This window comes from Callithrix jacchus, chromosome 10 (genome assembly GCF_049354715.1).
Source record: "Callithrix jacchus isolate 240 chromosome 10, calJac240_pri, whole genome shotgun sequence".
NCBI lineage: Eukaryota > Metazoa > Chordata > Mammalia > Primates > Cebidae > Callithrix > Callithrix jacchus.
In genome coordinates this window covers 84,267,261-84,282,994 of record NC_133511.1, presented here as the reverse complement: position 1 = coordinate 84,282,994, position 15,734 = coordinate 84,267,261, and the positions used below count along the sequence as shown (strand labels likewise).

The following is a 15,734-nucleotide window of genomic DNA, read 5'->3' as shown; positions in this document are numbered from 1 at the left end:
TGGAAAATAATACAAAAACCTTTCTGAGTTGAGGAGGTAAGAAAATGTATGAAGACAGAAATTGCACAGTGGAGATACATTAGACAAAACTATTTTATATCAACTGGGAAGAACATAACTTTTTTTTTTTTTTTTTGAGGAGTCTTGCCCTGTTGACCAGGCTAGAGTGCAGTGGCGTCACCTTGGCTCACTGCAACCTCTGTCTCCCAGGTTCAAGTGATTCCCTTGCCTCAGTGTCCTGAATAGCTGGGATTATAGGCACACGCCACTATACTGGCTAATTTTTGTATTTTTAGTAGAGATGGGGTTTCGCCATGTTGGCCAGGCTGATCTCGAACTCCTGACCTCAGGTGATCTGCCGCCCTCAGCCTCCCAAAGTGCTAGGATTACAGGCGTGAGCCACCATGCCCAGCCACAGACTCTTATATATAACATGTAAAACCATTCATATCAAAATTCATTTACGGGAAACTTAATTGTCTCAGAGCTAATTTGCTTGGTAAATTTTCCTAGTCATCTGTAGCAGCTCTGTTAATTGTTCAAGACCAATTTCAGGAGGTTTAATAAAATCACTGTCTCAATCTTACAGTGCCTTCTGTGATTTCCAGGTTTTTCTTGAGTGCATGAGTGGCAAACACTTCTTCCCAGTAGAACTCTCTAACAGCCATAGAAATTTATGAAAGTTATTGGTGTAGGTTACATTTAAACAGATCAGGTCAATGAAGATCTAGCTTTATTTAGAAGACTACTTTATGAAGCAGTCTGTTATAAGACTTCTTTAAATAGCAAGATCTCTAGTAAAGGCATTAATTTATTTGCAGTTAAAAATGTATTTGTCTTAATCTAAATTCATATGCCTTGCTCTGAGCCTTTGTACATTCTCTTCCTTTCCCATTAATTGGCTTTTACTCATTTTTTTTTTTTCCAGTCTATGCTAAGCTTCAAAGTTACCAGCTGAAGTCTCCTATCATTTTCTTCATGGCACTTACTACAAAATAATTTTTAATGTAATTCTTTTAATATATACATCCCCTGACAGATTGCAAGCTTCAAAAGGGAGGAGAGAGGCCATATATGTTGGGTTCTCTGTAATATAGCACCCAAGTAATATAGTGTTTGGCCTATAGTAAGAGTCCAAGAAATATCAGTGACATCATTTAAGATCTTGTTGTTAAAAGAATACAATCTCTTGGTAAGACATAATAAGAAATCTTTGCACACACATCCTTACCTAAACTCCAGGAAGCACTATAGGTCTCAATTCACAGAACAATGTACCATTTCTTATACAGATTCTAATAACTGGATCTTGCCCTTAAAAGGAAACAGTGATAGTGAAGAATTTGAAGTGGTTGAACACAAATCTCTAAATTACTGCACCTCTGCATTTCCATTACCCACATCCCCTTTTCCAACACGCAAGAGATAAATGCGGGAGACGAGATGGGGGAAAAAAGTGAAAGATAAATTATCCTTTGAAAGGAGGATTACTAGACAGCACTGTTATATTTGCCAGCATACAAAAATGGAGATTTGGAATGCCACTCCCCATCAAGCAATTGAAAAGTGTTTTAACAATTCAGCATTACAGGGAATAACTTTAGAAGCACGTAAAGAGTGGCCAAAATGTACTGTTTTAAGGATAATTTCAAAGACAAGGAAGATATTAAGGAGAATAACTGCTGCAGCAATTTTAGGACTGAGCACTTGTACCTTTTACAGCAGTGCAGAGAAGAGGCAGGAGGAGGAAAATTTGACAGAGATGCATGATAAAGGAAAATAGGCTCATATCCACTAATAAATACTGCATGCTGACAAGAGTACATTACCAAAATTGAGAGAAGAGTAATCAGTTGGTAATCAAAGTGGTGAAAAGAGGAACCACTAGATCAATGCCTGAGACTGCCACAATGAAGGCAGGAAAGAGAAGGAAGGGCACAAAGCTACCTCTATCAGCTGTATCCATAAGACAGAGATAAAAGGTGGCCAGAATGCTAGGAAAGCTCAAGGTGTACCAGACATTTTGATAGTAGGGAATAAAATAGCACAGAGAAGCAGGTTATCAGAGGGCAGGACACACGGTACCAGCAGGGAGAAGTTACAAGCCTTGAGGGCAGTACACACTGGAAGCATTCACAACTGAGTGGTGCTGATCGCTGGCTTCACTTCTTTTAACTGATTCTTCTCCCTCACTACATTAATCTTCCTAGCATTTTTCAAAAGCCCTATCTGAATTTAGTTTTTTCTTTTTTTCACATTTGTACTGCAATGTGTATTTAATATCACCTAGGAGAGACTCAAATTTATCAATCTGCTGCACTGCTAAAAGTCAGCTGAGTGGCCTGGCCAACATGGTGAAACCCTGTCTCTACTAAAAATACGAAAATTAGCCAGGCATCTCCTACTTAAGAGGCTGAGGTAGGAGAAGCACTTGAACTGAGGAGGAGGTTGCAGTGAGACGAGATCACGCTATTGCACTCCAGCCTGGGAAACAAGAGTGAAACTCTTTCTCAAAAAAAAAAAAAAAGGGCTGAGTGAGGAGGATAGTATAGTAGACCATCTTCTTTTTCTCCTTTCTGAATGAGAGACTTAAGCCTGCTAACAGGTACAAAGTTCTTTCCAGAGTCTAGTCCTCCTGTAAGCCTAAGGCCTGCTACTTGAGGTTATCTTCCTTGCAGTTGTGACCTTTCTATCTCAAATGCTTGTTCTGGCTTTTAAAAGATCTTAAGGTTGGCAACTTGGGCTTAATTACCTAAGTCCAGCTCAGTGGTTTTCAAACTGTGTTCCGAGGAGATGCCTCTAGCATAGAGTTGAAGTGGAGTGGTGAGGCCTGGCCCTCCTGAACTTAGTTCCACCAGAGTATGCTGCTTTACATATTGGGTTTCAGGTAAAAATTTATGGGAAGAAATTGTTCCACTCCTTTAAAACATTTGAAAATCACAAGTTTGGATAATAGTTTTAAAGTCTGGATATTGCTTTGTATATACAGTCAATACTTACTGCAAAACATATTTCATTCAAACCATTCAGTTTAAGACTGGGTCTTCAAATCGACAAAAAGTGTATTTTTTATGTCTCCTTTCCCCATCCCCATTTTACTGATGCTAAAACGGGAGTGTCGCAGTCAACTGGGTCCAAGCACGGTGGCTCAGGCCTATAATTCTAGCACTTTAGGAGGTCGAGGCAGGAGAATCGCTTAAGCCCAGGAATTCGAACTTACAGTGAGCTATTATAACGCCACTGCATTCCAGCCACGACGACAGAGCAAGCCTGTCTCTTTAAAAAAAAAAAAAAAAAAAAAAAGTCATCTCCTTATTTAATTTAGCCTTTAAGAACACTGGGGGATTAACAAAAAATTACGTATATCCAGGTACTGGTATGTTTTTCACCATCACATGCCAGTCAAACTGGGCATGACCAAAACTAGGTGTGTGTGGACTGGCACACGTTGAGAGGTTAAGACTGACAGGTGGAAGCAAAAGGTGTGCTGACACCAAAGTGAGAGCTTGTCTCTTACAGAATCCCAGACTCAGCAGCACATTTCCTAACGGAAAGGGCTTCTCTGTCTGGAAGAGGCCTCCACTTTACTCTCAAGCTAAATCTGATCCTGGCTTCGGGTAAACCTTCAAGTCCCGGCTCTCAGTGGATGAGCAGGCTTCCTTTAGGCAAGTAGATTAGGGGTCGCCTCTTCCTCGTCTCGGGGTAAGGGCAAACAAGACGGTAGGCTTGGGCGTTGTGACGACGGCGACAGGGACGCTGGGAAAAGGGGTAGAATCCACGCCGTTCTGCGGCCCCCGGGCCTGTCAGCTCCTCACCCGCCCACCTACCCGCCCGCATTCTTCGGTCTAAACTTACCAGGTGGAAGCTACAACTCTAGGCAGGAAGTAACTAACTGGGTTGGGTCCGGTCGAGTTCCGCTGAGCTCCTTAGAGCCGCTGCTGGGAAGAGGCAGAAACCCAGTGGCCGCAGCAGTCGCCACCGCCTCTGTTACTGGGGGGTCTCGCCTCCATCGCTGGCTGCTGAGTCTGAGGGCACGTGACCGGAAATACCAAGGCGGGCCCTTGGGCACGTGACCCAAGAGCGCGGCCGCCATGACACCTTCCGCTACTTCCCTCCCTCCCCCACGGGTTCCCGCCTGTTTCGTTTCCTCTCTCCGGTCTCGAGCGGTGAAGGGTCCTGGGATCCTGGCTGACCCAACCATTTGGCCTAGAGCTCCTCCGGTTCCAGTCCGCGCCGTGTCTTCAACCGGCAACGGCCCTCCGGCTGCATGCCGTAGACAGCGTAATCTCGACCGCGGCCTGAGGGGGAGGGACGACGCGCAAGGAGGGGGCGTGACTCATCACGTGACAAGGAAGTGCTGTTAGTAGCGTTGTCCCCAGGCCTGCGGCTCTCCTGGATGACGTTAGCAAGGAAAGGGAGGAACGGGAGGAGAGACTGAAGTTCACGTTCCGCTGTTAGTGCGCGGTGAGTTCCCCGGTGCTAAGCCGGGAGATTAGATCCCCTGAGACCTGCGAGGTACTGGCCTGGATGTGGTGGAGCTGGGACCTCCTGGCTGCTAGTATGTGAGCCTGGCTTTGAAAATTGGTTACTGAGTTTCCTCTCGAGATCTCAAGATATCAAAGTTACTGCTGCTAAAAAGGTAGTAGTTTCACTAGGCAAGGAGCTTTTTGTGGCCAGGGGTTGTGTTTTGTTCATCCATGTGTCTCCAGCGGTGTGTTCAGTGCCTGGAACATAGGCACTCAGAGTGTTGAATGAATGTATGAATGAGTCAGTCGCTATTTGTCCGGGGCGGAGAGTTGTTTTCTGATCATTTCTTCTTGGATAGAAAGATCCCATTGTGAAAATGAGGGAATCTGCAACTTCCCCTTCTTATTTCTTCTATATTTGCTCTCTTTCTTATTTCTTTCTCCTCTTTCTCCCATGTACCTACTGGGGCAAAAGAACATAGCTGCATTTGATGTGTGAGCAACAAACACTACTATTTTACGATAATGGAAAGATGATGGGATTTGGATTCAGAAGACATGTATTCTTATCTCAGCTTTACCATTTATGAGCTCTCACAGAAGTTGTTTCATTTACTTTGGTTAAACATTTGTCGCCAACTTCTATGTTCTTAGTTTTTGGTAGAGTGACCTCACAGAAGTAACATTTAAACTCAGCTTTGCAGAAAGATAGGGTTTTGGTAAATGGGGGAAGATTCCATAAACAGCATATATTAAACCATGGAGGCACAGCAAATTTATAGAATGAAAGAGAAAAAAAAAAAAAAGAGTTGAGTCCAATGTAGTTGGAGAATAGGAGAGAGGTTAAGATGGGAAATGAGGCTGGAAAAAGAGGTAGGGACAAGATAACAGATTATAAAGAAGTGGAACTGTTGAAGGTTTGTACAATTTAAGTATTTACCTTTAAAACTTCATTATAGAAAATTACAAATGTAGACAAAAGTAGGATAGTGAAATGAACCCTCGGGTACACTTAACCCAACTTGAACAATTATCAGCATTCTGCTGTTTCTGTTTATATTGAGTTTGTACATTTCTAGGTACTTTTTATATCCATTGTTGCATTTGATTAATAGCAGCTTTCAATTTGCTTAGCTACTGGCTCAGAAGATTTTATTTATGTAAACAGTTTTGTTGGGTTTTAGTTGACTCCTTGCTCTATTGCCTTGCTCTGTTGAATCAATAGTGTGACATGGCCACTTAAACACAGCTAATACTCTTTTAGGTTGTAATATAGAAACTTAGTGTCTAGATCCAGGAAGTTAGTGTTTCTACTCTACTCTGGGCTTATCCAACTACTTAAGGAGTGTTATGCTCAGTTCGAGGCACCTCATTTTTAGGCAAACTGAAGTGCCTCTGTAGAAGGTTGACTGAAACAGAGACAGGGTTGGAAAATGTCATGTCAGGAGTGATATTGGAACTGGGAATGTTCAATTTTTAGAAGACCTAATAATGCTTTTCAAATACCGAAGGATTGTTTTGGAAAGAGACAGCTTGTTTCCTTCAACTGTAGAAGCTACATACGATTAGGAATAATGCTAGAGCTCTAAGTGATCAGGCTTCAGCACAGTATTAAAAAGAACCTTCTAACAGTAGTGAGCCCTGTGGAGGAGTAGAATTGGCAGCTTCATGACAGTGTGCTTTCTTTCTATTGCTGAAAATGTTCAGGGATCTAGGGCAAAACTAATTTCTGAATTAGGTGGATACGTTCACTGAATTACCTATGAGTCTTTTTCCACCTTGAGAATTCTAGGAAGCAGGGCTCATGTGGGATCTTGAAAGCTGGGTATGTTTGGATAAGAAGACCTGGAACATAAATGTATAAAGTTCGAGTTGGTTTAACATTGTCATCCAGCGGCTTCTCTGAGAATTGGCATTGCTTATGCTGTTTTTATTTCTCTGTTAAATTTTTTTTTTTTTAAGTAGAACTTAACTAGGTGTGTCCCCCTCCCCACTGTTGTATAATAACTTCCAGGACTTTCTCTTTTCATAGAGATTAAGGCAAAATGACCTATCTACTTCAGAGTTTCTTTGTTTCAAGATCACAAGTAGAAGAGACACTATAATATTATCATTCCTTTCCATCCCTTTTGGATCCTGTATATGGTTTTATCTTTTTCTTGAATCTTCAGTCCCTTTCGTTCTAGACTCTACTTTTAGCTACTAGGTACAAGTCTGTTTAAGAGTCTCCCCATTGATGAAGTTAAGAGAGGTTTTCTCCTTTTCTACCAGACTTGTGAGTAATTGAAGTGTTTTATTCTTATTTTCATACCACCCACCCCCTTTCTCAAGTCTTTGTTTTCCAATGTCTAACCACCCACAGTACAGAAATTATGTGACCTCCCAACTCCAAATTCTTTAATTATTTTCTGTTCCCTGCCAAATTAAGTTCAGATTCTTTGGTTTGAAAAATTCAAAGTATTTTGTAACTTGGGCCCAAATTATGGTTACAGGTTTTTCTTTCATTATTCCATTGCTTGTGTCCTGTGTTTCAACCAAAGACTAAACTTGTATTCTTCTAGTATATTATGCATTTTTTCTTCTTTATATATCTGCTTATTGCTGCCCTGCCTGCTACCCTTTCTGTTTGCCTTGAGATAAAAGCCTAGTCAGCTACACGCAGTGGCTCGCACCTGTAATCCCTGCACTTTGGGAGGCTGAGGTGGTGGATCAGGAGGTCAGGAGTTTAAGACCATTCTGGCCAAGATGGTGAAGCCCCATTTCTACTAAAAATAGGAAAAATTAGCCAGGCATAGTGGCATGCACCTGTAATCCCGGCTACTTGGGAGGCCGAGGCAGGAGAATCACTTGAACCTGGGGAGTAGAGGTTGTAGTGAGCTGAGATCATACCATTGCACTGCAGCCTATGTGACAAAACAAGACTCTGTCTGAAAAAAAAAAAAAAAAAAAAAAGCCTGGTCAGCATCGGTACTATTTTCTTTAGGAAGTTTTCTGCTAGGTTGGAGAGAGGTCTAGTGGCCTATTCCTATTAAGCACTATTAAATTGCTGATAAATGTAGGGTTTGCTGATAAGTTAATAAGTTAAGGCCTTTACAGAAGAATGCATTTTAATGAGAGACTCCTAAAGACAGAAGATTTACTACTCGTAGAAATGCAGCAGCAGGGTTGCTGTTTTGCCTCAGAGGACATAGGCCAATTTTTCTAAATCCTACTCTGCCTATTCTGCCTACTCACACTGTTAGATAACACTGGAGGAGGGCCTTGAGAATCCCTATCTGACACTGTGGGAGTTTGAGTCAGGAAATGACACAATGTAAACATACTGTGGTATACGATGTTACCTGTATGTGTTTTCTTTCTAAGTACCTGTATAGTGGGGACTTTCTCATGTTTCCCTATGTTCCCCACATACTTGTTAAAGGCATGTTAAATGAATGGTGGGCTTCCTAAATTATGTTTTTGTGGATTTTATTCAGGTGAGGAATACTGTACCTATCATTCAACAAGTTTCAGCTTTCTGGCTAAATGACTTTTGTGCCAGTGATACCAGAGTCCTACAGCCATGTTCTCGCAGAGTTTGAGTCTCTGGATCCGTTACTCTCAGCCCTGCGGCTGGACTCCAGTCGTCTAAAGGTGAATTTCTTGATCCTTGTATCAGTTTCATTTTCATGTGCTCTCTGTTACATGTGCCCCTACCCTCTAGCTCCTTACGTTTTGTGGAATATTGGGTGTTCTTACCTGTCCTAGTCATACTTTTGTGGGGGGAAAAAGAAGAAAATAAACTTCTTATCTGAGGAATGTGAGCCCCTATAAATCATCAGGCCCAGGATGGGCGTGGGTTCATGCCTGTAATCCCAACACTTTGGGAGGCCAAGGTGGGCAGACCATTTGAGGCCAGTAGTTTGAGACCAGCCTGGCCCACATGCAGAACTCCGTCTCTGTTACAAATACAAAACTTAGCCAGGCAAGGTGGCACATGCCTGTATTCCCAGCTACTTGGGAGGCTGAGGCACAAGAATCACTTGAACCCAGGAGGTAGAGGTTGCGTGATTTGAGGTCATGCCACTGCACTTTATCCTGGGCAAGAGTGAGACTCTGTTTCAAAAAAGAAAGCAAAAATTATCAGGCCCAGAGAAGCATTGGAGTGAAGCAGCAGTCTCATTTTACTCTTGCTTGAATGAAATAATTACCTCTTGAAGCTACTTGCTATTATGTGATCACTAGGCTAACTGATGCCAAGTAGTGATAAAATGCAGTATACCTTATAGCTCAAGAGTGTATAGCCAATTACTAATCAGTATTATTTCTGTAAACCAATGAGAATTCCTGACAAACCTCTTTTGAAAACTCGAGTTTCTTGTTTTCCAGAGTATTCCCCAAGGCAACTTCGAAGTGTGTCCTAGGCTGCAGTCCTCAATCTTGGCCCAAATAAACTTGTTGTTAATTTGGCCTCGACCATCTTCCTTTTAGCTTGATACTTTAGATAGAAGTAACATTTTCGTAGCTCTTTTTTGATTTATTTTTGAGCTATCTTTTGAATTCTAATTTACCTTCCCAGAAACTGTGATGCTGACTTGCTTCATTTTTCCCCGTAAGTGTTTTGCTGTCTTCTCTCAGAAAGTAATGTATTTGATTGAGAATAAAATGGTAGGCTGGGCGTGGTGGCTCACGCCTGTAATCCCAGCACTTTGGGAAGCCGGGCGGATCATGAAGTCAAGAGATTGAGACCATCCAGGCCAACATGGTGAAACCCTGTCTCTACTAAAAAAATACAAAAAAATTAGCTGGGCGTGGTGGCGCGCACCTGTGGTTCCAGCTACTCGGGAGGCTGAGGCAGGAGAATTGCTTGAACCCAGGAGGCAGAGGTTGCAGTGAGCCGAGATTGTGCCACTGCACTGCAGCCTGGTGCCTGGTGACAGAGTGAGACTGTCTCAAAAAAGAAGAAAAGAAAATGGTATAAATGAGTATATCTCACAAAGACCAAGAGAAAACTGTCTCTTCAGCCTGTGAAGGTTTGCTGAAAATCAGCTAATGAAAGTTAGATTTAATAGGAAAAAAAGGCATGTAAAACTTCTTTTCTTTCTTTTTGTTTTCTTTTGAAACAGGTTCTTTCTATTGCCCAGGCCTGAGTGCAGTGGGAAGATCATAGCTCACTGTAACCTCAAACTCCTGGGTTCAAGCAATCCTCCTGCGTCATTCTCTTGAGTAGCTGTGACTAAACACAACTGATACCATGCCAGGCTAATTTAAAAAAAGTTTTTGTAGCGATGGGGTCTTCCTATGTTGCCCAGGCTAGAGTACAATGGTGAGACCATAGCTCATGGTAACATCGAACTCCTGGCCTCAAGCAATCCTGTGCCTTGGTCTTCCCCAAACACTGGGATGACAGGAGTAAGCCATCATGCCCAGGCCTATGTACCTTTTTTCATAGAGAAGTGGGGATATGGAGAATATAAATGATTGTTTTGAGTGGCAATAAATCATTAGGGAAATGAATAGATGTAGCAAGGGGGAGGCAGACATGGGAAAATTAGGGGTGGAGTTGCACAGGAACAATCTGACTTATGCAGGTAAAATCCCCCAGATAATCTTTTGGAGCTGCCCTCAGGAATATAAATGAAAAGTCTATCTGAGCATGATGAAGACTCCCAGTCTTCATCTAGGGGTTGATCTTTCCTGGTTATTTGATGAGATCCCTAGGGAAAGGGTTTTGGACAATTGCGTTTCTTTTGGAAAGAAGCTTTCTTTCTCTTTTCTTCTTTCTTTTCCCTTCTTTTTCTTTTCTTTTTTTTGAAACAGAGTCCATTGCCCAGGCTAGAGTGCAGTGGCACGATCTTGGCTCACTGCAGCCTCCACTTCCTGGGTTCAAGTGAGTCTGTGCCTAAGGCTTCCAAGTAGCTGGGATTACAGGCACCTGATGCCGTGCCCCGCTAATTTTTGTATTTTTAGTAGAGACGAGTTTAGCCATGATTTGGCCAGGCTCATCTCAAACACTTGGCCTCAAACAATCCTCCTGCTTCCTCCCAAACTACTAGAATTGCAAGCGTGAGCCACTGAGCCTGGCCCCTTTTGGAAGGAAGCTTTCTTGGTCAGATAAGGAAATTCCTCTGGAGAGAGTCCCTTTCTGTGCTTGGTGGAGGGGTGATAACAAGACAGGGTTAAAGGGACTTTGATTTTGAGGCAGCTTCTAAGGACTGTCAGCATGTCAAAACTCCCTATTTTGGGGTATTGGTTGCTGAGCCCCAACAACCCCATTACATTTTGAATAACATGAACCATTGCAGTTATACTAAGGTCATTCCAAAACAGGGAATCTGGTATAACTCTCGTTTTAGGGAGCAAAGCCAAAGTTAGTGGGCAGAACGTCGACCTAAAAGGAAGAAGCTGAGGCAAGTGCCCTGGCTTGGTGGCTCAAGCCTGTAATCCCAGCAAATTAGGAGTGGAAGTGGGAGGATTGCTTGAGCTCAGGAGTTTCAAATCAGCTTGGGCAACATGGCAAAACCCCATCTTTACAAAAAATACAAAAATTAGGCCAAGATGGGTGGATCACGAGGTCAAGAGATGGAAACCATCCTGGCCAACATTGTGAAGTCTCATCTCCACTAAAAATGAAATATTAGCTGGGTGTGGTGGTGCATGCCTATAGTCCCAGCTTCTTGGAGGCTGAGGCAGGAGAATCGCTTGAACCCAGGAGGTGGAGGTTGCAGTGAGCCAGGTCGCACCACTGCACTCCAGCCTGGCAACAGAGCGAAACTCCATCTCAAAAAACAAAAAACAAAAAACCAAACAAAAAAATTATCTGGATGTGGTGATGGGCACCTGTGGTCCCAGCTACTCAGAAGGTGAATTGGAAGGATTGCTTGGGCCAGGGAGGTTGAGGCTGCATTGAGCTGTGATCGCTCCACGCATTCCAGCCTGGGTGACAGTGAGACCCAATCTCAAAAGGAATAAAAAAGACTGAAAAGCAAAACTGAGGCAAAGGCAAAAATAATATGAATAATTTATTAGGGCCAAGCTTGAGGATTACAACCTGGCAACATAGATACAAGTTGGTATTAATAATACACTTTGATTAACACCAAAAGGATTTTTTTCTTTTTTGAGATGAGTCTTGCTCTGTTGCCCAGCGTGGAGTTCAGTGACACCATCTCAGCTCTCTGCAAACTCCGCCTCCCAGGTTCAAGCGATTCTTGTGCCTCAGTCACTGAAGAGGCTGGGATTACAGCCTCTTCATTACCACCATGCCTGGCCAATTTTTGCATTTTAGTAGAGATGGGGTTTTGCCATGTTGGCCAAGGTGGTCTCAAATACCTGGCCTTGAGTAATCCACCTGTCTTGACCTCCCGAGGTGCTGGGTGGATTATTTTTTGGGATGGGGGAGTGGGAGGGTCTTACTGTGTTGCTCAAGCTGGAGTGCAGTGGCTGGCTGTTCACAGGTTTCATAGCTGAGTCATAGCACACTGCAGTGCACTGCAGCTTTGAACTGGCATCAGGCAGTCTTCCTGCCTTAGCCTCTCAAGTAGCTGGGACTACAGGCGTGTACCACACTAGATGGCCCAGCTAATTTTTGTATTTTTTTTTTTTTTTTTTTTGGGTAGAGATAGGGTTTCACTGTGTTGCTCTGGCTGGTCGCAAACTTCTAGGCTTGAGTGGTCCTTCCACCTTGGCCTCCCAAAGTGCTGGGATTATAGGCGTGAGCCACTGTGCCTGGTTGGATTTGTTAAAAATAAAATTTTTTAAATTAGGGATGGGATCTTACTCTGTTTGCCCAGGCTGTCTCGAATCCTGGCCTCCCAAAGTGTTGGGATTATAGGTGTGAGCCACCTTGTCCAGCCCAAATGGATTTTTAAAGGAAAAGAAGAGGCAGATTCTGAGTTGTTTACCAAAAACTTATATCAAAATAACAAAAACTATTGATTGGCTATACATCATTCTTTGTGTCACAGATTTCAGTGACATGAAGATAACAGGTGAGGCAGCTAGTGAGGGACAAAACTTTAAACAGTTGCTGCCAGGCCTGGGTGCAGAGTAGGGTCATGACTGACAGCTCATATTCATTTCTCTCTGGGCCTGCATACTTCACATAGCTCAGACTGCCCTCAGCTATTTTTCTTTTCTCAGTAACTACGTGTTTTGATTGTCCTTGGAATTCAAAGAACTATGTGCTTCCTTCAAACTCTTGAGTTATTTTGATTAAACTCAGGAATGACATGGTAAGAACCAAAGTTTTGTAACTAGTACCAAAATAATTTCATTTTTATACTTTTGCTACTGTCCTAAAGTACTAGCATGTGAGGAAAGGGGAAATAGGAAGTGATAGGCAAAGTAATGTGAGTAGCAATTTTGAGGCTTGATATCAGCTAGACATTTTTTCAGCTGCAAGTTACAGTATGATACAACATACTAGTAGGAGCTTAAGTGGTAAAGATATTTATAATCTCATAGGAGGTTAGTGTTCTGGGTTTAGTGTAGTGGCCCAATGATATAAGTGGCTCCCATTTTTCCTGTTCTACCATATGTATATATGTTAACTTTTAGTTGCATTTGTAATATGTGTCTCCTCTCCAGTCTTACTGTTCTCATTAACATGTCAAGAAAGGGGGGTCAAAGGGCAAAGGCTTTCCATAGGCTCTGCCTTTTATCTGGGAAGGTAAAGCTTCCCTTCCTAAGAAGCTCTCAGCAGCCTTGGTCTTACTAGCTAGAATTGAGTTACATGACAACCCTTGGCAACAAGGGAACTGGGAACGTGAATATTTAGGTTTTCCAACTTCTGTAGTAAAAAGCAACAAAATTGAAGAGAATTGGGAATGTCTCTTAGCTGACTAAAAGCTTCTGCCACAGGGTATTGGGTGCAGCATGGCCACTACTTTCTCTGATAGTCTCACCTACCTTAAGACTTGAGAATGTTTTGTGGTGTTTGTGCAGACTGGAAGTGATTTAAACGGATGATTGATTTATGTGGTTGCTTTATCTTCTGGTAACTTCCTTGGTCTTCCATTGTTGTAGTCATCATTGGAATAACCTAGCCAAATTACACAAAATATGGACAGTGTAACAGCCAGCTTTTGCCAAGGGAAAATTACTCATACAATGGAGCCTATTCAGCCTTTTGAGATTCATTTAGAAGTTTAAAAACAAAATGTTCTTTCATCAGTATTTTTTACTATTCTAGAATTAGAGAATAAGTGTCATGTTGTATCCATTTGGGCAGACGGTACAGTGAGGGAAGGAGCCTGATGCATAAATCCTCAGTGTTTATTTCCAGTGGATAGTCTATTTGGTTAAGTAGCTGTGCTTATCTCACACTTCTCTTCACACGTTTTTAGTGCACGAGCATAGCCGTGTCACGGAAATGGTTGGCTTTGGGCAGTTCCGGAGGAGGACTCCATCTCGTTCAGAAAGAAGGCTGGAAGCATAGGCTTTTTCTTTCACACAGGGTAAGATGAAGGGCAGCTCTGTCATATACCATTTGGAGTCTCTCATATATGCAAATTTCTCCAATATAAATAATCATTTGGAATAAAAGAATGTAAAACTTGGCTGGGCAGGGTGGCTAACGCCTATAATCCCAGCACTTTAGGAGGCCAAGGTGGGTGAATTACCTGAGGTCTGAAGTTCAAGACCAGCCTGGCCAACATGGTGAAACCCCATCTTTATTAAAAATACAAAATTTAGCTGGGCTTGGTGATGGGCACGTGCAATCCCAGCTACTTGGAAGGCTGAGGCAGGAGAATCGCTTGAATCCAGGAAGTGGAGGTTGCAGTGAGCTGAGATTGCACCACTGTATCCCAGCCTAAGTGATAGAATGAGACAAGGTCTAAGTAAAACTTGAGATTTAAAAAATGTGTTTTCTTTTATGCCCTAGGAAGGTGCAATTTCTCAAATTGCCTGTTGTTTACATGATGATGATTATGTTGCTGTAGCTACCAGGTAAGAATCTGTTTTAAAAATGATCTGTCCTTTTTCAAATGCATTTTAAATTGACATATGTGTTTGTTAGGGTGACAAACCATCTTGGTTTGCCTAGGATTGTCCCAGTTTTAACACTGAAACTCCTGTGTCTTAGGAAACCTTTCAGTACCTTGCAAATCAGAATGAATAGTTGGTCATCCTAGTGTTTGTAGAAAATGCTAATTTGAGGTTACAACATTTCAAAGGCCTTAAAAGAGAATGGGAACAGAGATAATTTAGATAATTTAACTTCTCCTATTAAACTGGTTTGGTGACTAAAGCAGGGAAATTAGTACCTTGACTTCTTATAATACTTCCTGTTTTCTGAAGAACAAGAGTTGCGTATGTATTTAATATAGTTGATACTGTGATGCAATTAAATTGTCCCTTTTTCACCATTGCCAACAATTTGCCTCTGTGACTCAATTCTTGCAGTCAAGGTCTTGTAGTTGTTTGGGAATTAAATCAAGAGCGTCGTGGGAAACCAGAACAAATTTATGTGTCTTCAGAACACAAAGGCCGAAAAGTCACAGCGCTCTGTTGGGATACAGCTATTCTTAGAGTTTTTGTAGGTGATCATGCTGGGAAGGTTTCTGCCATCAAACTCAATACTTCTAAACAAGGAAAGGTGAGAAGCAGTCCTGTTCTTTGTGTATGTAGTGAGATACAAGGTGTTATCTTATAAAACTTCCAATTAAAGAATGTGCTTTTATCTACTGTATTTCTTGGGAGACTAATCCAGAGTTCAGAGTTGGAGATTTTTAAAGAGACCTGCTTGTATATAGTACATATGGTGGCCTGTTTTAGCTCAATACTGTTGCAGAATGGCTTTTGTGAGCTAACTTCAGTACTTTGCATATTATCTATTGTAGTTCTTCCTGATTCACTTGCATGTCTTATTTCAACAAAGCATTCTTTAGTATAAGACTATTAAAAAAGAAAAGATACCTATTTGTTATTGGTGTGAATAAAACGGCAAGCATAGAAATGACACCAATTGCCCAGGCTCCTGGTCTTCTCTGCTTCTTATGTAGAAGAAACTCATAGGTCTAGGAATTTTTTTTTATCAGGATGGCTATAACTTATTTTGAATGGAATCTTAAAGGCACCTTCTGACTTTGCTCTGCTCTGCAGGTCCTCAGGCTTCCTGTTGCAGTTATTGCTGAGTAGAAGGGTTGAGACTCAGGTTACCCTCACAGAGTGCTCCAGTCTGTTATTAAGACAGAGCAGACCAGCTTCTCATTGTCCCATTCCTCCAAGGCCATTACATCACAAGTAGAGGGATTTTTGTCTGTCATTGGCTTATTTGTGTTTAGG

At 42.1% G+C, this 15,734-nt stretch overlaps 2 protein-coding genes across 26 annotated transcripts in view; one reads left to right on the top strand and one right to left on the bottom strand.

Annotated features, from left to right (window-relative positions):
• The window catches only part of GTF2H1 (general transcription factor IIH subunit 1), a 46,896-nt gene extending 42,570 nt beyond the window's left edge, over positions 1–4,326 (bottom strand). For 5 of the 7 annotated variants that reach the window (XM_035265965.3, XM_035265966.3, XM_078340725.1 and 2 more), the window contains exon 1: positions 3,856–4,027. The gene's annotated coding sequence lies outside the window, so the exon portion shown is untranslated. Of the gene's footprint in view, positions 1–3,855; positions 4,028–4,135 lie in introns of those variants that run through there. The other 2 variants (XM_078340723.1, XM_078340724.1) reach the window with 1 other exon arrangement.
• A 33-nt stretch (positions 4,327–4,359) lies between these two features.
• Positions 4,360–15,734, top strand: part of HPS5 (HPS5 biogenesis of lysosomal organelles complex 2 subunit 2) — a 53,433-nt gene continuing 42,058 nt past the window's right edge. For 7 of the 19 annotated variants that reach the window (XR_013523346.1, XR_013523345.1, XM_035265963.3 and 4 more), the window contains exons 1-5: positions 4,360–4,464; positions 7,943–8,099; positions 13,793–13,903; positions 14,332–14,396; positions 14,853–15,045. Coding sequence is in view for 14 of the 19 variants with exons in the window: in XM_035265963.3 (XP_035121854.1) it covers positions 7,992–8,099; positions 13,793–13,903; positions 14,332–14,396; positions 14,853–15,045 (477 nt within the window). In the remaining 5 variants the exon portion in view is untranslated. Of the gene's footprint in view, positions 4,640–7,942; positions 8,100–12,587; positions 12,680–13,792; positions 13,904–14,331; positions 14,397–14,852; positions 15,046–15,734 lie in introns of all 19 variants that reach the window. The other 12 variants (XR_013523347.1, XM_078340721.1, XM_078340714.1 and 9 more) reach the window with 6 other exon arrangements.